The sequence below is a fragment of the Lepidochelys olivacea genome (assembly GCF_965140295.1).
Source record: "Lepidochelys olivacea isolate rLepOli2 genome assembly, chromosome: 3".
NCBI lineage: Eukaryota > Metazoa > Chordata > Testudines > Cheloniidae > Lepidochelys > Lepidochelys olivacea.
Genome location: NC_140413.1, coordinates 62,221,462 through 62,245,804, shown reverse-complemented (window position 1 = coordinate 62,245,804; position 24,343 = coordinate 62,221,462). Strand labels below are relative to the sequence as shown.

The 24,343-nt window shown below is 40.8% G+C and overlaps 1 protein-coding gene across 1 annotated transcript in view; it reads left to right on the top strand.

The window, feature by feature from the left end:
* PHIP (PHIP subunit of CUL4-Ring ligase complex) overlaps positions 1-24,343 on the top strand; it is a 293,959-nt gene that overhangs the window by 230,048 nt on the left and 39,568 nt on the right. The window contains exons 25-31 of the mRNA XM_084623628.1: positions 6,131-6,238; positions 6,814-6,938; positions 7,182-7,264; positions 12,079-12,190; positions 12,426-12,487; positions 15,575-15,730; positions 18,996-19,116. Coding sequence (XP_084479754.1) covers positions 6,131-6,238; positions 6,814-6,938; positions 7,182-7,264; positions 12,079-12,190; positions 12,426-12,487; positions 15,575-15,730; positions 18,996-19,116 — 767 coding nt within the window. The remainder of the gene's footprint in view (positions 1-6,130; positions 6,239-6,813; positions 6,939-7,181; positions 7,265-12,078; positions 12,191-12,425; positions 12,488-15,574; positions 15,731-18,995; positions 19,117-24,343) is intronic.

The following is a 24,343-nucleotide window of genomic DNA, read 5'->3' as shown; positions in this document are numbered from 1 at the left end:
TTATGGCAGGGTGGGAGGTTGAGGCAAATCGCCTGGCTGCTGGTTACGCGCAGCCAGACACCAGGGCGGTTAGAAGAGCACAGGAGGGCGCGGTAGGCATCAGAGAAGCTTTGAAAACCAGTTTCATGACTGGCCAGGCTACGGTGTGAAAGTTCTGTTTGTTTCTCCTTGATGAAACCCCCCGCCCCTTGGTTCACTCTACTTCCCTGTAAGCTAACCACCCGCCCCTCCTCCCTTCAATCACCGCTTGCAGAGGCAATAAAGTCATTGTTGCTTCACATTCATGCATTCTTTATTCATTCATCACACAAATAGGGGGATGACTACCAAGGTAGCCCAGGAGGGGTGGTGGAGGAGGGAAGGAAAATGCCACACAGCACTTTAAAAGTTCACAACTTTAAAATTTATTGAATGACAGCCTTCTTTTTTTTTGGGCAATCCTCTGTGGTGGAGTGGCTGGTTGGCCGGAGGCCCCCCTACCGCGTTCTTGGGCGTCTGGGTGTTGAGGCTATGGAACTTGGGGAGGAGGGCGGTTGGTTACAGAGGGGCTGCAGTGGCAGTCTGTGCTCCAGCTGCCTTTGCTGCAGCTTAACCATACACTGGAGCATACTGGTTTGGTCCTCCAGCAGCCTCAGCATTGAATCCTGCCTCCTCTCATCACGCTGCCGCCACATTTGAGCTTCAGCCCTCTCTTCAGCTCGCCACTTACTCTCTTCAGCCCGCCACCTCTCCTCCCGGTCATTTTGTGCTTTCCTGCACTCTGACATTATTTGCCTCCACGCATTCGTCTGTGCTCTGTCAGTGTGGGAGGACAGCATGAGCTCAGAGAACATTTCATCGCGAGTGCGTTTTTTTTTTTCTTTCTAAGCTTCACTAGCCTCTGGGAAGGAGAAGATCCTGTGATCATTGAAACACATGCAGCTGGTGGAGAAAAAAAAAGGGACAGCGGTATTTAAAAAGACACATTTTATAAAACAGTGGCTACAGTCTTTCAGGGTAAACCTTGCTGTTAACATTACATACATAGCACATGTGCTTTCATTACAAGGTCGCATTTTGCCTCCCCCCACCGCATGGCTACCCCCTCAACCCTCCCCCCTCCCTGTGGCTAACAGCGGAGAACATTTCTGTTTAGCCACAGGCAAACAGCCCAGCAGGAATGGGCTCCTGTGAGTGTCCCCTGAAGAAAAGCACTCTATTTCAACCAGGTGACCATGAATTATATCTCACTCTCCTGAGGATAACACAGAGAGATAAAAAACGGACGTTGTTTGAATGCCGGCAAACATACACTGCAATGCTTTGTTCTACAATGATTCCCGAGTACGTGTTACTGGCCTGGAGTGGTAAAGCGTCCTACCATGAAGGATGCAATAAGGCTGCCCTCCCCAGAAACCTTTTGCAAAGGCTTTGGGAGTACATCCAGGAGAACCACGAATGCCAGGGCAAAGTAATCCTTTCACATGCTTGCTTTTAAACCATGTATAGTATTTTAAAAGGTACACTCACCAGAGGTCCCTTCTCCGCCTGCTGGGTCCAGGAGGCAGCCTTGGGTGGGTTCAGGGGGTACTGGCTCCAGGTCCAGGGTGAGAAACAGTTCCTGGCTGTCGGGAAAACCAGTTTCTCCGCTTGCTTGCTGTGAGCTATCTACAACCTCATCATCATCATCTTCATCCCCAAAACCTGCTTCCGTATTGCCTCCATCTCCATTGAAGGAGTCAAACAACACGGCTGGGGTAGTGGTGGCTAAATCCCCTAAAATGGCATGCAGCTCATCATAGAAACGGCATGTTTGGGGCTCTGACCCGGAGTGGCCGTTCGCCTCTCTGGTTTTCTGGTAGGCTTGCCTCAGCTCCTTCAGTTTCACGCGGCACTGCTTCGGGTCCCTGTTATGGCCTCTGTCCTTCATGCCCTGGGAGATTTTGACAAAGGTTTGGCATTTCGAAAACTGGAATGGAGTTCTGATAGCACGGATTCCTCTCCCCAAACAGCGATCAGATCCCGTACCTCCCGTTCGGTCCATGCTGGAGCTCTTTTGCGATTCTGGGACTCCATCATGGTCACCTGTGCTGATGAGCTCTGCATGGTCACCTGCAGCTTGCCACGCTGGCCAAACAGGAAATGAGATTCAAAAGTTCGCGGTTCTTTTCCTGTCTACCTGGCCAGTGCATCTGAGTTGAGAGTGCTGTCCAGAGCGGTCATAATGGAGCACTCTGGGATAGCTCCCGGAGGCCAATACCATCGAATTGTGTCCACAGTACCCCAAATTCGAGCCGGCAAGGCCGATTTAAGCGCTAATCCACTTGTCAGGGGTGGAGTAAGGAAATCGATTTTAAGAGCCCTTTAAGTCGAAATAAAGGGCTTCATCGTGTGGACGGGTCCAGGTTGACATCGATTTAATGCTGCTAAATTCGACCTAAAGTCTTAGTGTAGACCAGGGCTGAAATAATATTAAAGTTGCAAATTCAAGGGCTCAAAAGTTGAAAAATGCACAAGCAACCTTAATTCAGCCACCTTGTAGGTAAGCATTATGATACGGTCGTTAATTACATGATCACATGCTATTTTTCCACCCTGCTTTGGAAATTAATCAGAGTTGTGTACTGAAGAAGGCTGTTGTCTGTAGGACTCCTGCCTCATTTGTTACAGAAGTTTAAAGGTTGTGGTGAGTGAGGCAGAGGTTTGCAGGAAATAGAGGATGGTCTCATAGTAAAAGCAGTTGAATGCCACTCTGGGTAATTGAATTCTATCCCCACAGCGGCACAGAGTTCCTTTGTGATTGTAAGTAACTGATATCCACCAGATTTTTCACATGCAGTCACTGTGTGTTCCATATTTTCTGGGTGCTCAACTTGAGACCCTGGGGTCTGATTTGCAAAAGCGCTAAGCACTCAACTACAGTTGAAGTCAGTGGGAGCTGTGCTGTAAACATAAGTGCTATAATGCTGAAAAATCAGGCTCTGAGTGTCTAAAATTGGGCATCCAAAATTAGAGGATACTTTTCACCTTAATCTCTGCCTCAGTTTGCCATCTGTAAAATGGGGATAGTACCTACGTATTTCACAGAGGTGTTGTGAAAATACATTCATTAATGTTGCTAAACACTTGGATAGTGATGATCATCATAGCAAAAGGGTTTGAATAGTATGTAGTAAATAACGCATGAGCCACACTTTGAACAATAAGAAAAGGAGTACTTGTGGCACCTTAGAGACTAACAAATTTATTTGAGCATAAGCTTTCGAAATATAGAATGGCTGGCTCATTAAGTGAACATTGTCCATTCTGTGCACTGAATGACATTGGGGTTTTGTGGAAATAATAGTATGTGATCGTGTAATTGATGATGGTATCATAATACATACATACAAGGAGACCGAATTAAGGTTGCCTTAACTCTGTTATTTCATGACTCCTAAGTGTTTGACTTTGCAACCACAATAATCTTCTTCGTTACATGCAAAAAACCTCTAAGACTAATAGAGTAAAACTATTTGTGTAGCGGGAGATACATTTTGAGAGGGAGATATCTCATACTATTCTTGAATTATTTGGGGGGGAGATGGTATTAATGTAGTTTACAACATTTGCCAGGAAAGGTTAATAGGTCTATTTATTGTTTTGTAACTTGTTCTCCTAAAGCTGGCCAATTTCATCTTTAGTTAAGCTCACCATATAAATAGCACTTAACTTTATTTCTTATTAGCACCACTTGCAAATCTTTGTTATGTATTTTAAAGAAATGCAACTAAGAGAGATGACTGCCTATTTATCTGCCTGAAGAGAACATTCTATAGTTTAGACTGCTTGAGTGTTCTTTAGTATGGCATCAGTAATATAGTATTGATACCACCCTGAAATTGTAGAATCTGTGAAATTTATCAAAAGACTAAAGTTTATTTTTCTGTGAATAGGCATACTATTTTTTCTAATGTTACTGTGCTCAGTCTTTTGATGGAAATCACATGAGATTTTTCCTTATTTGTAAAATGAAAGTATTTTATTAGTGTGTATAAATGGTTTCATTTCTATAGAAAAAGTTGGTAGGAGTGGCTGGTAAGTATGGAAGGATTTATCTGTAGTTTGTTTCAATAGTTCGGATTTTGTTTCTGTTGCAAAAATATGGTGTAGTAGTCAATGGTTGTCACTAAATTTAAATAAGAATCTTTCAAAAATGTAGTTTAGCTCCAGCATTTAGTAGCATCTGCTGCTCTTCCTACCAATTAGATCATCATAATGTCTGGCAAAATCTCACAACTCCCACCTGATTCTGTAACCTCAAAGATCACAGACACAAAACGGGGATTTAAGGGCTATGTCTTTAATATGATATTCTGCAAAGTTAGTTACTGTATGTTTCATTCTGTGACATAAATTAAATTAAATCTTCTGTAATACGGCATTAATTGCCTATATGTTTTTCCTAACGTATCAGCTCAACAGGCAAAGACTTCACTGGGGTTATATATGTTTGTTGGTTCTTTTAGTTTTCCAAAATAAAAAGAGACTCTGGAGTTCCATACCTAACTTCCCATGTGTTACATGGGAATGGATAGTAAAACATTTTTGATGGAAATGGTTGTTCTTTCATCTGAATTTGCAGAGCCACAGATTACTGTCTTAGGTCATTTCATAAAGAAAACTATTCTTTTAAAATTGGTATACATATATACAGTATGCTGTCTTAGTTGTTTATTCAAGCCTTGTGTTCTGATTAACTTGAGGGGGTCAGTTTTAATTTTATTACATATCCGTTGAGTACATTAAAGGTTTCTAGTGAGTTTGTTTCATCGTTATGCCAGCAATGTTCATCAGCTGATAGTAAAAACTTCAGCACTCCCACAGAAATGTCTGTGTTAAGGAGTTCAGATCCCAGGTGTACAAGTTTGCTCTGATCTTAACTTTGTTGTACGGGATGTCAAGTGGAAGGAAATATTCTTTTAATAAAAAATTGTCTATTATAAAATTACCTAAATGTTTTTTAAATAATCTGTGTTTATTAATGTATTCAGTCGCATGGAAGATATTATTTAGACCTTGTCCATCCCACATCTAATTGTTTAATTTGCTCTATGACATTTGTGTTACTTAAAGAAAAATTATTAGCAATATAAGTAAATGGTTAATCTCGGTGATGTTCTAGCCACCCACTTGTACCCACCTGTGTAGTGTTGTGCTAATTGGGAGGGCCAGTGACATTTGCTGCTGTGTGGAATTGTTTTAAACTATTGTGTGGACAGCGTGTGCAATTTTTTAAAATCCATTGAAGTTGTTTTGAACTTGCAGGTGCATAATGTAAGATAAATAACTTCCAATGGGATGTGTGCTTCTAAATCACTTGGATGCTTTTGAAAATCCCACCCTTTGTCTTTTCACACTTTCCTTTTTCCTATGGCATAAATTGAGCAGAAAGTGTCTGCTTGAATTGTGAATTACCTGTCTTTGGCTAGTTAGTGTTAAATTAGAGTAAACATTGCTAGTACGTTTGTAAACACCCATTAAAATTGTTTTATGGGAAACATAAGGTAAGAGACAATTATTTTAGTTCTCCCTTATTTTCACAACTGATTGTGCTAGAATATATTCATGCCACGCTGAGAGAAGCCATACGAGCACTCATTCCACCAGGCCATATGCCTTCTTTAAGAGAGGAGGAATCTATTTTCTCAGAATATTAGTATAAAACTTGTATTTATGCATAAAGTTATTCTCCAGTTTCTTCTAATACACAAGCATGTGTGTTAGTATTATTTCCTCTAAATAAAAAAGTAGCAGATTCCCAATGCTCTAAAATGGAGTAATAGCTGTACTTTGTGCATTTGATTAATCTCTTTTATACAAACTAACAATTTATTCCTACTACAAACAATTGAACCATACTTGATCCACTATAATATTCAGTGTACCCATTGAGTGGTGCATTATCTTGATAACTTGGGAGTTCCTACTCTGACTAGTGCAGCTTATCACTATTTAAAATTAAAATAATAGTTTATAGATACTTTGAAAGACCTTATCTGCATGTACCTGTACCATCTTGGTTTGAAAGGGAACACACTGTGTATCAGCAATGTGCTAACATTTTGGGATTTTAAAATGTTGCTTAATTAATTTTTTGTTTCATTCTTAGGTTTACTATTTCCGACAAGGTCATGAAGCGTATATTGTAATGGCTAAAAAGAATAAAATATATAGCATTAATCCAAAAAAACAGCCATGGCATAAAATGGAACTACGGGTATGATATTTCTTGCTTTTCCCATTTTTGTTGTCTTTAAAATAAGTCATAGCAGATAACTTTTATGTACGTTATTTGACATAAAGTGTCCATAGTTTTGTTGACAGAATCTTTTTAAAACATATTTTAACTTTGTTTTTAAAATGATATATTAAGATTTAAAAATGTAATGATTGCCCCAGAAATTTTAAATGTTAATAAATAAATGTTTAAAAGTTATGACTGCAATAACTTAATTGATTACTGAGAAGGATGAAACAAAAAATCCTAGACCTGTGATTGATGTTCATGTATCAATCTGATTTTTTTTTAAGCCTTGTTAGAAGTGTGTTGCAGTGAACAGTTAAGTTTTCAAACAATTCAATACAATGAGGTTATATTGGGGAATTGCAACTTCTTGGTTTCAGGGAGTAAATTTGAAAGGTCTGTATTTGACCTATTCATTTTGTTTACACAGTTCACCACTGAAATCTGTTGTTCAACAGAAGTATATTCAATTTTTTCATTTCATACTTCTGTTACAGTCCTCTTATATTCAACCACCTTAAATAAGATTGTTGTTTTATTTACTTCAGGAACAAGAGCTGATGAAAATAGTTGGGATTAAATATGAAGTGGGATTGCCTACTCTCTGCTGTCTTAAACTTGCTTTTCTTGACCCAGATACTGGTAAACTGACTGGAGGATCATTCACCATGAAGTAAGAGAAGCATTATTTCGGTTCCAGTAGGGAAACTGTTTTTTGTAATATTTAAAACCTTTTAAATTTGCTAAATTTTAAAGATAAGTTTTATTTTTAAACAGAAATTGCTGTGACATAAATTTAAGATGTTTATATTGAATTCAGATGCATTAAATGCATTTTGATATCTAACAATGTTTTCTGTATTCTGTTGCTGGTTTTTCACCTTAATCATTCTTGTTCCATTTTGATTGCAACTAGGTACCATGATATGCCAGATGTTATAGATTTCCTAGTCTTGCGGCAGCAGTTTGATGATGCAAAACATAGACGATGGAATATAGGTAGGTGGTGGGTTTTGTAAAAAGTTTAATAAATGCATCTGGTTTCATTCATGTTGCCTTATTTCATTAGGAAACGTGGCAAAGTGGGTGAAAATAAAGTATTATGCTGGAATCGGAGAGCAAGGTCTACTGATCTTCAGAGAGATGCAGTGCTTACTGCTCCTGCAGAATTAAACTTTGCCACTGAACACAATTACATGTGAGAAAAAATAAGAGTTTTTAAGGTGACCTGCAAAAGAAGATAACATTTTCCTTTTATCTTATAAATATCATGAATATCACATCTTGTCTTCCCTTTGTAGGACTAAAGAACTAAGCTAGAGCTCTCTTCTCTCAATTGAAATGTTGACTTTCACAAAGAGAACTTTTGTTAGAAGTTTGAATTACATAGGTATTTTAAGAAAATCAGACTTTTTAAAAGTATATAGCAAAAAGTCCCATCCTGCCTCAATTGCTCAGGTTTGAGTCTCTTGTGATGTCATAGTTCTACTAGTGTTTTAAGGAATCCTCCAGTAAAAAATAGGGAAGACAAAATCTAATACTTGTTCAGTTTGGTTTGGTTTAGTTTTTAAAGCATGAAAAAGGGCTATTCCTGATCTTTCCTTCTTTGAGGGCTTCTGTTCCGAGTTGTGAGATGGCACTCCCTGGCAGCAAGCTTGAGAGACTCTCTTCATAGAGGAGTCATTTGGGGGATGTGAACACACCTTGTAGTGTTGAATGTTGAGTGTTCGAGATTACATAAAGGAAGTGCACCCTCTTCCCCCAATCATTTCAGTTTCCTTCACTGTTGACACAGCGAGGAGAAGGGACTCTCAGTTATATGTGTTTTTTTCTAGTCCCATTGGGTTTAGCTAGCCCAGTGGTTCTCAGTGTATTTACCATATGTCAGCAATATGATTCAAATCAATGTACTACCTTCCACTTCAGCACTGGCAAATGTCTGCCAAGAGCATTTTAAATTAGCAAAATAAGGCAAAACATTAACAGTTAACATTAATTCATTTACAATATCGGTGGCATGGCATGGTGTATTGCCAGCCTCACTTCTGTGCTGCTGCTGGCAGTGTAGCTGGGCTGAGTGCCCAGAGAGCGTGGCTGTGGAGCCTGCCTGCAAAGATGGGGAGTCCTGCCCAGTGTGAGTTGCCCCCCCAGCCAGGGGCTGTCCCCCAAGCACCCAGTCCCCCCACCCAAGGGACTGCCTCCTAGCCTCTCTCCAGACTGCCCCCCCACCAGGGAATGCCCCTTATCACCCAACCCCCCAGGACTGTCCTCCCCAGCACCTGCACACACGCCCTAGCGCCCTGCATGCACACACCCTCGCTGGTCTCCTACCTCAGCTGCATGTAGCTCAGCTATGTAGCTCTCCTGCCACTGCAGTCCTAGTGCCTCCAGGGATCCTGCTCCAGCCTGAGTCACTAGACTCGTGATCCTGCAGGGTGGGGGTCGCTGAGTATCCTGGCTTCCTGATGCAGCTGGGCCTGATCCAGTGCTGCCCCATTATTGCACCCTCCCACCAGTTCTGCACCTAGGGCAGATCCCTTCCTGCCCCACCCTAATTACAGCCCTGGGGATGTCACATGGACCGCAGCTGTGTGCTGATTAGGGCACAAATGGCCTACAGGCTGTGGGGCTGAGAATGACTGAGCTAGCCCCAAATTGTACAATTTTTATAACTTTTGGTTTTTAATTCTTTCTTTCTTTCTTTTCTTTTCTTTTCTTTTCTTTCTTTCTCTCCCCCCCCCCCCCCATGCGTGATGCATGGTTATTTCCAGTCACTGTGTGCTGGGATCAACCATGATGAGTATCCCATCAGATAGATACACACACACACACACACCTACCTCTCTTCAGAGATCCTTCTCACAAAAAAGTACTTCTGGAAGAAGAGGATTCCCTTATCACAAAAGGAGCCTTAGAGAAAGTACTTCTGTTTTCTGTACTTTCACATTCCCAGGGAGGTGGATGGTCTCAGACCTGACCTGGACCTCAGAAGGCTAAACAAATACCATAATATCTTAAGAATACAGGGTGTTCTTGTTGGGAGTAATCTTACCCTATTACAAGGCGACGGGTACATAACACCTCTGATCCTTCAGGAGTCTTTCTGAGTGCACCCCAACAGGTGTCAGTCCCTACACCTTCATCTCTCTTCTGGTGGAATATTGTGATTCTCCCTCTTAGATTGCATTCCTGGGCTCCAGCACCCTGTGTACCAACCATGATTTCACAACAGGCCTAATGAAGTTCAATGACTGCAAGTCTTCCCTTTGGGAGTTGTGGCCAGTGGTTAGCAGTGGTCACCAGACAGCCTTTTCTAAACAAAGTGTTGCTTAATCTTAACAGCAGAAACAAAGCATAACATAAAAGAAAAGGGCTTTTAACACAGTAACAGGTCTATAAGTATCACTATAGTCCTAGACACTCTGGCCTCTGGAAACTGGCTTCACCTTAGTTTCTCTTCTTCAGGAGTGTCTGTTTTTAAATCCATCCAAAGTCCTTTGTCTCTTGAGTGTGGTTAAACCAGTTTAGACTCCTCAACTGGGGATCAGAGATAGACTTCAAAGTGGTTGGTTCTGCATTGTGTCTTAGCCCGTCCGCTGTTTGCTGGGAGATGTGAATATCAGTGTCCATCCCTTTTCTGGGTGCATATCTTAACAAACCTGCTAGAGAATTATCTTAGGGTAGGAATAAAGTAAACAATACAATAACCAGTTGTAATCGTGCCTTAGTGGGCCACAACTGAGGATGCCAAACTTAGGACAAACTACTGAGAAATAGGGCAAACATAGCCCAAAACTGGTGGTTATTTTTCCATGAGATATACCAAACCAGCAACAAAAGTAAACTTCTTTTTCACCACACTGGCTAACAAGAAGTCATAAAAGCAGTTTTCTTGGACATTCCAGTTCTTACGTCACCACCAAAAATACTGGATTTAAAGGTGAGTGGTTCTTTATAACCAGTCTTATCAAATAAAAGATTTTTCTGATTCCAAAGGCCCAGTCACACACCCACGTCAATATATAACTTAGCTTTTACCCAAAAATCACACTGATGCCAATCCTTTAGTATCTAAAATCTTAAGGTTTATTCATAGAAAGAGAGAAAGAAAGAAAGGTAAGAGTTAAAATTGGTTAAAGGAATCAAATACATACAATATATGCAAAGTTCTTGGTTCAGGCTTGTAGCAGCGATAGAATAAACTACTGGCTTATGTCATGTCTCTGACTGCTTCCAAATCATTGGAAGGACCTCAGTCCCTTGGTTAGAATGCTCCAGAGGTTTGAGGAGGACAGAGGCAAAATAGAGGTGTTTCCAGGGCCTTTTATAGCTTCTGCCATGTGGAGGGAATCCCATTGTTCCTACTGTGGAAAATTACAGCAACAAGATGGAGTTTGGCGTTATATGGGCAATCACATGTCCATGCATTTTGCCTAGTCACAGCAGAAAATTCCATTAAGTGTAAATAGGCGTCTCCCATGGTCCATTGTCAGTTAAATGTTCTTTTGATGGGCACTTAATTTAAATAGTACCTCCAGGATGTGCTGGCTAGCTACCTTGTGGTTGTTACCCCAATTTAAAATCCAGGTATAAAGCCAATACTCATAACTTCAAATACAAAAGTAACACATGCATACAAATAGTATAATCATAACCAGCAAATCATCACCTTTTCATAAACATTTTACATGCCACATTGTACAAATTGTGTTGCAAATATATAGTAGTGGTTGCAACAATATCTATATGGTAATATTTTAATCAAATAACATCACACCAGTCAGGATACATTGGCCACAAATTATTACCGATCAACTCCATGTTCTTCACACATGGCTCTTGACTTAAAGGACACCTATTTCCATGTAGCCATTAGGCTGACACACTGCAACTACCTTAAATTCTGTATGGGACAGAGACATTACCAGTACAAAGTACTTCCCTTTGATCTGTCCATTGCCCCATTTCCATTCACTCTGGATTAGGGCATGTATTGATTGAGTTTTGCTACAATCTAGGCAAGGTGTTAGTACTTCCTGGGCTAAAACCCATTCCACCAGGTCCAATGAAGCTTTTGTGGCATGTTTTAGGCAGGTACCCATAATGGAGATTTGTATAGCAGCCACTTGAAGTTCAGTCTAAACTTTCATCAAGCACTACTCTTTGGAATCAGCATTGTGCTCTGATAGTCAATTTGGGAAAACTGTGCTACAATCCATATTTCGTTGAGAACTTCTACCTTCCTCTGGGTAGACTGCTTGCCAGTCTCCTTGCAAGTGGGAATGCACAGAAGCCCTCAGAGAAGAGAGAGAAGTGGTTATAACTGTTTGTTGTTTATAAAAGTTTATTGTTTGCTGGACTTTGAGGAAGTTTGTACGTGAGAGGAAGAAACATAGGAACCTTCTAAAGTAAGAAATTCTATTGAGAACAATATGTATTACATATGTGAGTTTTATATATATTAGAATTAAAGATATTAAAAAATTAAACTGTCTTCCACTGCTATAAGCTTGAAAAATGTTGCAACGTGTTCTAATATACATGTAAATTATACTGATTGCTGATTTTTATATGCTCATTATCTATATTTTTTCTGATATCCTACACAATATAAGTTCTTTCTAAAGTGTGCCCTTTACTGTTGTTTTAAGGGTGTATCAGTCTGAATACTCTTTATATATGTCCATTGACAAAGACATCTCCAAAGAATGACTACCATGAAGATTAGGCAAATGTAGAGTAGAAATTGGTAAAAGAATAAGACTATGACAACAAAGTACTTTTTATTAATGAGATTGTTTTGTATTGTCCAGGTGATCGTTTCAGGTCAGTAATAGATGATGCCTGGTGGTTTGGAACAATTGAAAGCCAGGAACCTCTACAGCCTGAATATCCTGACAGTTTATTTCAGTGCTACAATGTCTGGTTAGCAAATTTGTCTTTACTTCCGCTTTTAATAAATCATTTTAATGTAAATTTTAATCTTGCATAGCAAGCACTGATTTAGGTGATTTGGTTCCTTTAATTGCAATAATAAAACTTATTATAAAGTGTGTTCATTATGTAATAAAATAAACATTACATATAAGAGTAATACATTTTTTACTGTTTAAACAGTACTAATTACTATAATTTAAACTTGGTTATTTTTTTCTTTAAGCTGGGACAATGGTGACACTGAGAAGATGAGTCCTTGGGATATGGAGCTCATACCAAATAATGGTGCGTAAGTGTGTAGATGTGTCATCTTGATTCATATGTATAGAAAGCCTAGCTTATGCAAATAGTTTTTAAAAATTAAAGTTACCAAGTATGTTTCTCTGTAAAATGCCAGAAAAAAAAGAAACAAGAATCATAAAAACAATTGCATTATAAATTTGTGCTTAAGTCACCAGATTACAAATACACATCTATTAAAATGAGCCTGACCTGTGAATGAAGTAACTGGATATATAATCATGTCAATATCATTAATAGAAAGATGAACCTGCTCCCCCACTAGGTTCAGTGGAAATTGCATGCTAGAGAGACCTGTTGTCCCTGCAATGCACTCACGAATTCTATACACACAAAGTGTTTGAGGGCAAATTGGCAAAGGGGACTTATTCCCTCTCTGGTCCAGCTATCCAAGGTAGGAATTGTGAAGTGCATGCTCTCCAGTGGGCCCACTAGCATTATTTCTTCAGTCCATCCACACTCTACTGGGCTACTGCACTCTGAGCTAGTTTTTTTTTAAATTAGTTAAAAACTGAATATAGTTTGGAATATTTTTTTGCTGTTTTCTGGGAGACTTATTGATGACTTTGCTTTGCTATCCATAAACTATTTGTTTTTTCTTTCTCTCTCCCTTAAAGTAGAACTGTGATTCAGTTCAGCCTACTGTACATATTCTGTTACAATTATTTGTTATTTCAGTATGTTTATTCATTTCCTTATTATTTGGTTTTAAAGAATAAAGTACCTCTCCCAGGCTCTTCCTCCTTCTTAGAAATAATTAAAAGTGCAGCAACACACAAGATAAAACCTGCAGCATCTCTAACACCAAAATGTAACAGGTTTCAGAGTGGTAACCGTGTTGGACTGTATAAGCAAAAACAACAAGGAGTTCTTGTGGCACCTTTAGAGATTAACAAATGTATTTGGGCATAAGCTTTCGTGGGCTAAAACCCACTTTATCAGATGCATGGAGTGGAAAATACAGTTGCACGTATATTTATACATAGTACATGAAAAGATGGGAGCTGCCTTATCGGTCGGGGGTCAGTCTAACGAGACAATTTAATTATCAGTAGAATATCAAGGGAGGAAAAAATCACTTTTGTAGTGGTAATGAGAGTGGCCCATTTCAAACAGTTGACAAGAAGGTGTGAGTAATAGTAGGGGAAATTAGTATGGTAAAACTAGGTTTTGTACTGACTCATCCACTCCCAGTCTTTATTCAGGCCTAATTTGATGGTGTCCAGTTTGCAAATTAATTTCAGTTCTGCAGTTTCACATTGGAGTCTGTTTTTGAAGTTTTTTTGTTGAAGAATTGCCACTTTTAAGTTTATTGAGTGACCAGGGAGGTTGAAGTGTTCTCCTACTAGTTTTTCAATGTTGTAATTCCTGATGTCAGATTTGTGTCTGTTTATTCTTTTGCGTAGAGACTGTCCGGTCTGGCCAATGTCAGAGAGTTGTGTAGCAACAGCGTTGTCATATGAACGAGAGGCTGCTAGACAACTCTCTGACACCACATTCTACAGGCCACTACCCTCTGACCCCATTGAGGATTACCAAAAGAAACTACACCATCTGCTCAAGAAACTCCCTTAAGATGCACAGGAACAAATCTACACTGACACAGCCCTAGAGCCCCGACCAGGGGTATTCTATCTGCTACCCAAAATCCATAAACCTGGGAATCCTGGACGCCCCATCATCTGAGGCACTGGCACCCTGACAGCAGGATTGTCTGGCTATCTAGACTCCCTCCTCAGGCCCTACACTCCCAGCACTCCCAGCTATCTTCGAGACACCACTGACTTCCTGAGGAAACTACAATCCTTTGGTAATCTTCCAGAAAACACCATCCTAGCCACTATGGATGTAGAAGCCCTCTACACCAACATTCCACACAAGCTGTCAGGAATAGTATCCCCGATAATGTCACGGCAAACCTGGTGCCTGAACTTTGTGACGTTGTCCTCACCCACAACTATTTCAGATTTTGGGGACAATTTATACCTTCAAGTCAGCGGGACTTCTACGGGTACCTGCATGGCCCCCTCCGGTATGCCAACATTTTTATGGCTGACTTAGAACAACGCTTCCTCAGCTCTCATCCCCTAATGCCCCTACTCTACTTGCACTATACTGATGCACTATACTTGATATATATTTATGTATAAATATACCTGCTACTGTATTTTCCACTCCATGCATCTGATGAAGTGGATTTTAGCCCACGAAAGCTTATGCCCAAATACATTTGTTAGTCTTTAAGGTGCTACAAGGACTCCTCGTTGTTTTTACCAAAATGTAAGGTATCCATCCAACCACAAACCCAAACATCCCAAGAATCTCTTGCTACACCTACAAATATTTACCCTTATTGCGCTTTCCCTGCCCAAAAGTCTGGATAAAAAGATGGATCTTGCAGTGTGCCCTGAAAATCAACAGATTCTGGCTAATTTTGATCAAATCAGGGTATTAATTCCAAAGTTGAATGCCCTCAAGAGAATGCCCTGACGGTAGCGTCTCTTCTATGTCTCAGGGGCTCCAGTTCAAGAACCTCCACTTACCATAGCAATGGAAGAAGGAAAAAGGCAGTTTTCAAAATAGGCAGGTCTCGAGCTATATAGGTTAAAATCAATATTTATAAACTCTACCTGAAAACCTATAAAGCACCACTACAGTTCCCAGAATATAGTTAAATTATCAATTTATTTTAAAAATTTCACATGCTACAGAACTACCCTTGTTTACTGCAAAAATACATTCTCCCACAAACTGACTGTAAGTCTGCAAGTCTAGTAAATAGAAAATCCACAAAATTCTGTCAGGATCCAGCAATCTGCATTGTGGAAACACATTTGTTAGCTGGTAACAATAATACATGAAGCATGTAGGACCCCAGAACAGTATCAAAGCATTGTTGTCTTTTGCACAAAGAACTACACACCTTACACTTTCATTCAGTAAAGCGATGTTATTGTATATACTGCCTATATTAATTGCTCTGTGTTTTTAATAGACGTATGTCTGTCTTGAAATATAAACAGATGACTATTTTGCAGTGATCATCTGGGTCTTTTTTATGGCATATTTCAGCTGTGTTTCCTGAAGAGCTGGGAACTAGTGTTCCTTTAACTGATGTTGAATGCCGAACATTGATCTACAAACCTCTGGATGGAGAATGGGGTTCCAGAACCCGAGATGAGGAATGTGACAGAATTATTGCAGGGATAAACCAGCTCATGACTCTAGGTAAACATTTGTGATTGAATAATTTAGGAAACATTCAGTATGCAAGCTAACTTTTTCGGAAGGGATGATGTGCATTTTTATGAGAACACCACAATCCACAAAATTAGTAAATGCTGTCATTGATCAACTATAATAGTCATAAAATCACTACTTACATAAGAATGGCCATACTGGGTCAGACCAAAGGTCCATCCAGCCCAGTATCCTGTCTACTGACAGTGGCCAATGCCAGGTGCTCCAGAGGGAGTAAACCTAACAGGTAATGATCAGTGATCTCTCTCCTGCCATCCATCTCCACCCTCTGAGAAACAGAGACTAGGGACACCATTCCTTACCCATCCTGGCTAATAGCCATGAATGGACTTAACCTCCATGAATTTATCCAGTTCTCTTTTAAACCCTGTTATAGTCCTAGCCTTCACAACTCAGGCAAGGAGTTCCACAGCTCGACTGTGCACTGAGTGAAGAACTTCCTTTTATTTGTTTTAAACCTGCTACCTATTAATTTCATTTGGTGGCCCCTAGTTCTTATATTATGGGAACAAGTAAATAACTTTTCCTTATTCACTTTCCCACGCCACTCACGATTTTATATACCTCTATCATATTCCCCCTTAGTCTCCTCTTTTCCAAGCTGAAAAGTCCTAGCCTCTTTCATCTCTCCTCATATGGGACCCCTAATCATTTTAGTTGCCCTTTTCTGAACCTTTTCTACTTGAATTATTACCTTATAAAAAAAAGAAAATATTTTGTTCACAACATGACATATCTACATAGTGCCTTTAATGTATAGTCTGACCCAGACTTTCAAAGGTGACTAGTGATTTTGAAAGTTTCGATTTTTGAACATGTAACTTGAAAGACGTTGAAGAGCTTGATTTTCAGAAAGTACTGAACACTTGCCCTTTGAAAATCAAAGCCTGTTTATGATATCTCAAACTGAGCACCCAAAATCACTTGCTAGTGTTGAAAACGGAGGCCCCTATGTTGAATACAAAAGCTGTAACTTCATTTTGAACAGAGAGCAAAAAGTATGTATTTGTTTTGTTTTCCTAGAGAATGTTATGATTAATAGCTGTACTTGGGATTTTCCTAACTAATCTGCTGTGTACTCCAGCCATCATTTTTCTTTTCTTTGGGTTGTGAGGAGAACGGATGTGTAATGTATTGGTTAGCAAATGGTTCACCATGAATTTACCACTTGTGGGGACAATTGCTGATATATATTGGCAGTTTCTGAAAAGTACATTATAAATTCTTTCTACATACATATCACTAATTCTGTCATTAACATAGTCAAAGGTATGCATATATCATTGATGCATATGTTGAATAACTTTGTGTCTTGTGATAAGATGGCTGTTGAAATGTGCATAGTTAATTCTTGTGTGTCTGTATGGTACTTAAATGTGTGAACTATTATAAACAAAAATTTGGTGTAACAGGGATTAAGATTGGTTAAGTGTGACATCCCCTAATGCAAAAAAACTAGGAAATGTGAAGTTGTGGGACGCCTTGGTGGAACCTGAATGCTTATACAGCATGTTTTCTTTGATGGGGACACACTGCATCTTCACAAGAAACTACCTTCTGACCCCACAAATAAGGAAACACACTACACATAACTCATTAATCTCCCTCTTTCAGAATAATGTAAAACGTTAATTACAAAAGGAGTTAGCAGATACCAGTAGTGATATGTGTAGTATGTTATGTGTTTCTGGAGGAAGTATGAAGTTGTAATTAAGGTTTCCACTACCATGCCTCCATAGTAAGAGTAATGGTATATTTAAATTATCTTAGCTGGTTCTTTCCATAGTCTGTGTGAGGTTTTGTTTTTTTAACTACTACTATTGTTGCTTGCTTTGTATAAAGGTTCAATTTACTGTAGCAATCTTAAGAGTAGATTTTTAACTGCAATAGAGCATTCTGTTTCACCTTTTTCTTAGAAGATCAGTTCATCTAGCAACTAATTTTTGTCAATTCTTGTTTTTAAAATATATTTTAAATATATTTTAGAGTTTAATATGTTTGTACTAATTTTTTTCATTCCTTCCTCTATAAAATCAGGTATTGTAAGAACCATAAGTCCAGTTGGACAAGTAGAGGGAAAGAAAAATAAAGCCTATGAAGCCTTCACTTGTTTGAATTCCCTTATCTTCTGGCATATTGTTTTTCTGCTTGTATCATATTTGTCTTTGTCCTAAATTCCTTGTAAATCCTCTGGGCAGGGACTACAGCTTTTATAGTAACAGTCTAAAGAATTGCTTTGCACATTAAAATTTGAGAACTTTGAAGATGAGGGAGTGATAATGCAGGGGTTCTCAACCTTTTTGTTGCCAAAGCCCCCCCTCAACAGGCTATAAAAATGCTGCAGCCCCCCACTGCTCCTGCCTTGGGGGGCCGCCGCTGGCTTCAGCCCTGCGACGCTTCCGACTGGGGAAGGGGGGGTGGCTTTAGCCCCACGTCGCTCCTGGCTTCAGCACTGGGGCTTGGGGCACCAGCTTTTAGCTGTGGAGCTCCATGGCCTCCCTGAAAGGGCTCATGGACCCCCCAGTTGAGAATCGCTGTGGTGATGTCAAGATTAATTAAGTAATATTTTTCCAAAGCAGAATGAGTCAGAAGTGCACCAATTAATATCTTGGAATTGCATGTTTTGAATTATGCAAAAAGAAAAGGAGGACTTGTGGCACCTTAGAGACTAACCAATTTATTAGAGCATAAGCTTTCGTGAGCTACAGCTCACTTCCTCAGATGCATATCGTGGAAACTGCATCTGAGGAAGTGAGCTGTAGCTCACGAAAGCTTATGCTCTAATAAATTGGTTAGTCTCTAAGGTGCCACAAGTCCTCCTTTTCTTTTTGCGAATACAGACTAACACGGCTGTTACTCTGAAACCCGTTTTGAATTATATAACTTACAGATTTGTATCTGTAGCAAAAAGTAATTCTCTTTGTATTTTGAATGCACACAGCATGCTTCTCAGAGTGCAGTCTTTCATGTCCAGAGGGATGGCTCTGATTAATCACTTCAGTAATCATGCTTATGGCATGTGCTACAGCACATGTGTGTGTATAAAATTTCACTGATATTTTAAAATATGTAATGTTGGCTTTTCTTGTTTGTTTCTGTCACTTACTATTTGTATTCTAAGCTTCAAGGAGTGTGTGGGTGGGGAGGGGTGTTGAAAATAAAAAAGATCTGAAACAGACTATTAAAGTGCTGGTTTTATGTGATATAACATTGAATTTTCATTTGTATTTAGATATTGCTTCTGCATTTGTGGCACCTGTGGATCTCCAAGCTTATCCAATGTATTGCACTGTTGTGGCATATCCCACAGATCTCAGTACCATTAAACAAAGACTGGAAAGCAGATTTTACAGGTTAGATCCAAGTCTCTGTTACTTCTATAAAGTAGTGCCAAAGAGACCTTTTTGATTGTCTTTTTATGGGATAATGTCTAACAAAGAGATTGAAATAGGTAGACTGTGTCCATCTGTCTCATCATGCATCTATCCTTCATCTAGGTTTTCTTTTTATAAAATGTTAAAGTAGGGATTGATCAGCTGTTTTTCTTGGATGTGAATTTTAGAATATGCATTGTTCAAGTGCCTAGTGCTACAGTTGGCTCCATGTCTGTGGATCCAACTGCAGGATCAGGGTATATGTCTATGAAGTGATTTTCAAATCAAAATAATTGCATTTATGCTTTTAAAATTAAACAAAATGACTGAAAATATTTAGTTTACTGTTTAAAATTATAAATTGAAAAAATAGGCAGACTATACCTCACAGCATTTGAATGTATTTATTAGCAGTTTATAGTAAGAGTCTGCACATAACATGTACTTTTAAGACAGGTTTCAAAGTAGCAGCTGTGTTAGTCTGTATTCGCAAAAAGAAAAGGAGTACTTGTGGCACCTTAGAGACTAACAAATTTATTTGCGCATTTAAGAGAAACTGTTGGCTTGGCAGTTTAAGTCCCTTTATAAAAGTCTTATTGAATTAGGACACCATTTCATTGTAGTTGCAGACAATTTTTTGAATTTTGTTTTAACTTGTTAGCACAGTTTTCATCTCTTTTCCTAAATGACTGCTGTGTTCGGCAAATTGTCTTTAATATTCAGTATTTAATTATCTGAGATGAAGTAATTGTTCTATTAAAATACTTTGTGGAAGACTCCTCTTGATTTACAGAAGATATTTGCTTTGAGAATTTACCCCCTCCCCCCCGTGCATATGGCATGTTGTTTTGCTACTTGGGCTGAATCTGAAGATTAATATGTAGTGCTCCTTGCATACTCATACATTACTAGGATGTCATTCTAATATAAAACTGTTTTTTCATTGTCAGAGAAAACGGACATCAGAGGCTTTTGAACACAGATATTTACCTTTTCTCTTTCTTGCTTCTCTCTCTTCCCAGCCAATTTCTCTCTGTCTTTCTCTGGGTATTTTTACTGGAAAGTTTACTGAAATGCTATTTCGAAATTAGAAATTATTTACTAAAATTGCCAAATACACATATTCTGTTCTGTTCTAAGATAATATGTTCCAAGACGTATGTCTAATTTTTAAAAATAGTATTAATCATAAGACAATATTTGTCTGCCCAAGGAATTTTATGCAAACTGAAGATTTGGTTCTTCTTCAAGTAATGTCCCTATAGATGCTCCACTTCAGGTGCATGTGCACCCCATGTGCTTTTGATCAGAAACCTTCGATAGCAGTGTCCATTCGGCCTGCACATGGGTCCCTTACCTCCCATACCGACATCAAGGCTATATAGGTCTGTGCAAGAGAACCACCCTCAGTTCCTTCTCAACTGCCTTGGTCTGAGACAGACCCTGAGTGTGTCTGCCTCAAGTGTGCCTCAGCTAAAAGATTTTTTCCTAATTGCTAGTTTAGTTCAGTTTAGTTCGTAAATTAGATTAGATTAGTTTAGTGGTTGAGAGGATTTGTTTTGTTCCTCTCCCCTCCCTCTAGGGAGGGTTGCCCAAATGCGCTGCCTCGGATACACGGTGTACCCCATCTTGATGACTGGCTCCTCATGGGTCTCTCACAGCGGGAAGTCACCTCTGTGATCCTTGTCCTTCGCACGCTGCTGACGTCTCTGGGTATCTGCATCAACAAGGACAAGTTGGTGCTGACATCTACACAGAGAATGCACTTTATCGGCATGTATCTCAACTCCGTTGCAGCCAGGACTTTCCTCCCAGCAGACTGCTTTGCAGTACTGACATCTGTCATCACGGATCTGTGTCGCAGACCCTACACCACAGTCCACTGCTGTCTCTCTCCCCTCAGCCATATGGCTGCCTAGACCTATGTGACACCTAATGCACATCTCCACATGCGTTGGCTTCAGGTGTGGCTTCTTTCCATCTACAGACCCAGCATGGACCATATGCAGACCAGAGTTGTCCTTCCCCAGTCCATGCTATCTTCCCTCGCATGATGGACCGATCCTTCCAAGGTCTTAAGCAGCAGCCCCTTCGCCACTCTCATACCGCAGATCACCATCACGACAGATGCCTCCCTTACAGGTTGGGAAGCCCACCTGGACCACCACACAGCCCAGGGTCCCTGGATGTCAAGGGAGGCCAGAATTGACATAAATGTGCTAGAGCTCTGGGCAGTCCATTTTGTATGTCCGGCCCTTCTCTCACTTGTCCAATCCTTCCACATTCAACTCCTTCCCAACAACATCACAGCAGTCGTGTATGTCAACAAGCAGAGCAGTACCAAGTCTCTCTCCCTCAGCTCCAAGTCCGTACACCTCTGGAACTGGTGCATCAAACACCACATAATTCTTCAAGCCATGTACCTCCCAGGCACCTAGAACTCCCAGGCCGACTAACTCAGCTAGGCACTCTACATCAATCACGAGTGAGAGCTACACGGCACCACACTACAGTACTTCTTCAAGCTCTGGAGCATCCCTTAATGGAACCTCTTTACCACGTCTGAGAACAGGAAACTGCCCCTCTATTGTTCCAGAGGGGCAATAAGGGAGGACTTGCATGGTGATGCTCTCCTCCTCCCCTGGAGCGGAGACCTTCGCTATGCCTTCCCTCCCATTCCCTTTCTTCCGCAAGTGCTATGCAAGATTTGCCGAGACAGAGTCACAGTACTACTCGTAGCCTCGTCAGTTCTGGTTCATGGACCTCCTTTGACTCTCCACCCACACACGGATCTGCCTTTGCACACTCCCAGATCTAGTCACACAAGATCGGGGGAGACTCGGGCATGCCAAACTGAATTCTCTTCACCTCATGGCCTGGTATTTGGATGGGTGTCAAGGGTAGACCGGGCATGCTCCACCCTGGTGCGGCGAATCCTTACTCAAAGTAGGAGAGAATCCACCAGGGCATTCTACCGAGCGAAATAGAGATGCTTCATGCTATGGGCTCACCATCACTCACTTAACATAGTATTTATACCAGTTGTCCTGAACTACCTTCTCACCCTCAAAATGTCCGACAGCCCCTCAACTCTGAATGGGTGCAGCAATCAGTACCTTTCTTCCCCCTGTTGACAGCACCTTCGTCTTTACTCACCCCACCACCGTCCGCTTCATGAAGGGTTTACTCAATACCTTCCCACCAGTACTGAAGCCCAGGCCCATATAGGAACTTATCTCATCCTCCCGCTTTCACAAAACCATCCCTTAAACTGTTGGCAACATGCTCTCTCTCCCACCTCTCAATGAAAGTGACATTCCTGGTAGCCATAACTTCAGCCAGGCGGGTCAGTGAGCTGGCAGCTATGATGGCAAATCCCCCTAACACCACATTCCAAAAGGACAAGGTGTCCCTGGGACTCCATGCAAAATTTTCTCAAAGATCGTGTAGGCATTCCCCCTGAACCAGTGCATCAATCTACCTATTTTCTACCCAAACTACACACCTCCCACACTGACAGGGTCCTACACTCCCTCAATGTCCATCATGCATTGGCTTTCTACCTTCACAGGACTCAGTCCTTTTGCACATCGCCGAAGCTCTGCATGGCCATTGCCGAACGGTCGAAGGGTCAAGCCTTCTCTTCCTAACGAATCTCCAAATGAGTCTCGGGGTGCATCCAAGAATGCTACAACCAATCTGGTGTACCCTCACTTGATAGAGTCTACATGAGCACAGGCCACCACATCGGCCTCACTAGCAGATGCGTCCTGGCAAGACTTCTGTCATACAGCCACCGGGTGCTCCGTCCACACCTTCACAACACACTGTGCCATCACACAAGCAGGAGCTACAGATGCAGCAGTTGGCCAAGCCATTCTGAGGACCACGCTTCCATTAGCGTCCTCGCACCCACATCCACACTGATGGCTGCTCGCAAATCATCCACGTGTGGAATACACATGGGGACCATCTCTCGAAGCAGAGGAGGAGGTTACTTACCTGTAATTGGAAGTTCTTCGAGATGTGCAGTCCTTATCTGTATTCCACTACCTGCCCTCCATCCTCTCTGCTTTAGACTACGTTCTAAAATGGTAACAGAGAGACTGGAGATGCGTGGACCCGTACTACCTATTGTACCCTCAGCAGGGAGAATGAGGGGACACAAATACACATGTGAGTCAACGGACACTGCTAAGAAATATTTTCAGACTCAGGTGCATGGTGTGCATGTGCATCCACATGTTGAAATACAGATAGGGACCACACACCTCAAAGAACCTCCAGTTACAGGTCAGCAACCTCCACATATTACCTCACCCATCCTGTCTCTCTAGTACCCTGGTACCAACACTGGTACAACATCACTGTATATACATTGTTAAGTAAATCCCATTTTTACTAGATTTGTCCATGGTGTTGGCAAACCCTGAAGAGGTAACAAGATTTTCTTCTTTGAGTGATGTTCCCAATGTGTATTCCACACACAGATACGCATGCACACCATGTACTTAAGTCCAGAATTTTTTGCAATCAGTGTCCATTGGCCTGCACTTGCACTGTAGCTCTCCTCATGCTCTGAACCGAGGGCATATAGGGCTTTATGGGCGAATGCTTCTCCAGTTCAGACTGCAGCATACCCTGAGTCAGAATCTGCAGTGTCCTCAGCTTCTTTTTACTGTATTGTTCCTGTAAGAATTGTTTGTAGTTAGTTTTTAGTAGTTTTTGTTGCAGTTCAGTGATGAGACAGAACACAGCTTTATGCAAGCAAACAGGCTGGTCAGCGGAGATGGGCCAGAGTACATGAAGAAGTGCGGAGGTACTGTGCGTCCTGCCCGGAGTGTCAGCTGCACAGTCCCCGTCCCCACTTGAGGGCACCTTTAGTACGCCTTCCCATCATAGAGGTCCCCTTTGAGAGAATAGCCATGGACCTAGTGGGACCCCTGGAGAAGACAGCCCGGGACCACCAATATATACTTGTCATTCTGGATTATGCTACTCGCTACCCAGAAGCTTGTCCCCCTGCGGAACACAGCCTCTAAAATGATAGTTAAAGAGTTGGTGGGGATCTTTGCCCGAGTGGGGCTACGAAAGGAGATATTAACAGACCAAGGTACCCCATTTACGTCAAAGCTAGTGAAGAACCTCTGTATGCTGCTCCATATCCATACCCTGAGAACTTAGTTTATCATTCGCAGACCGATGG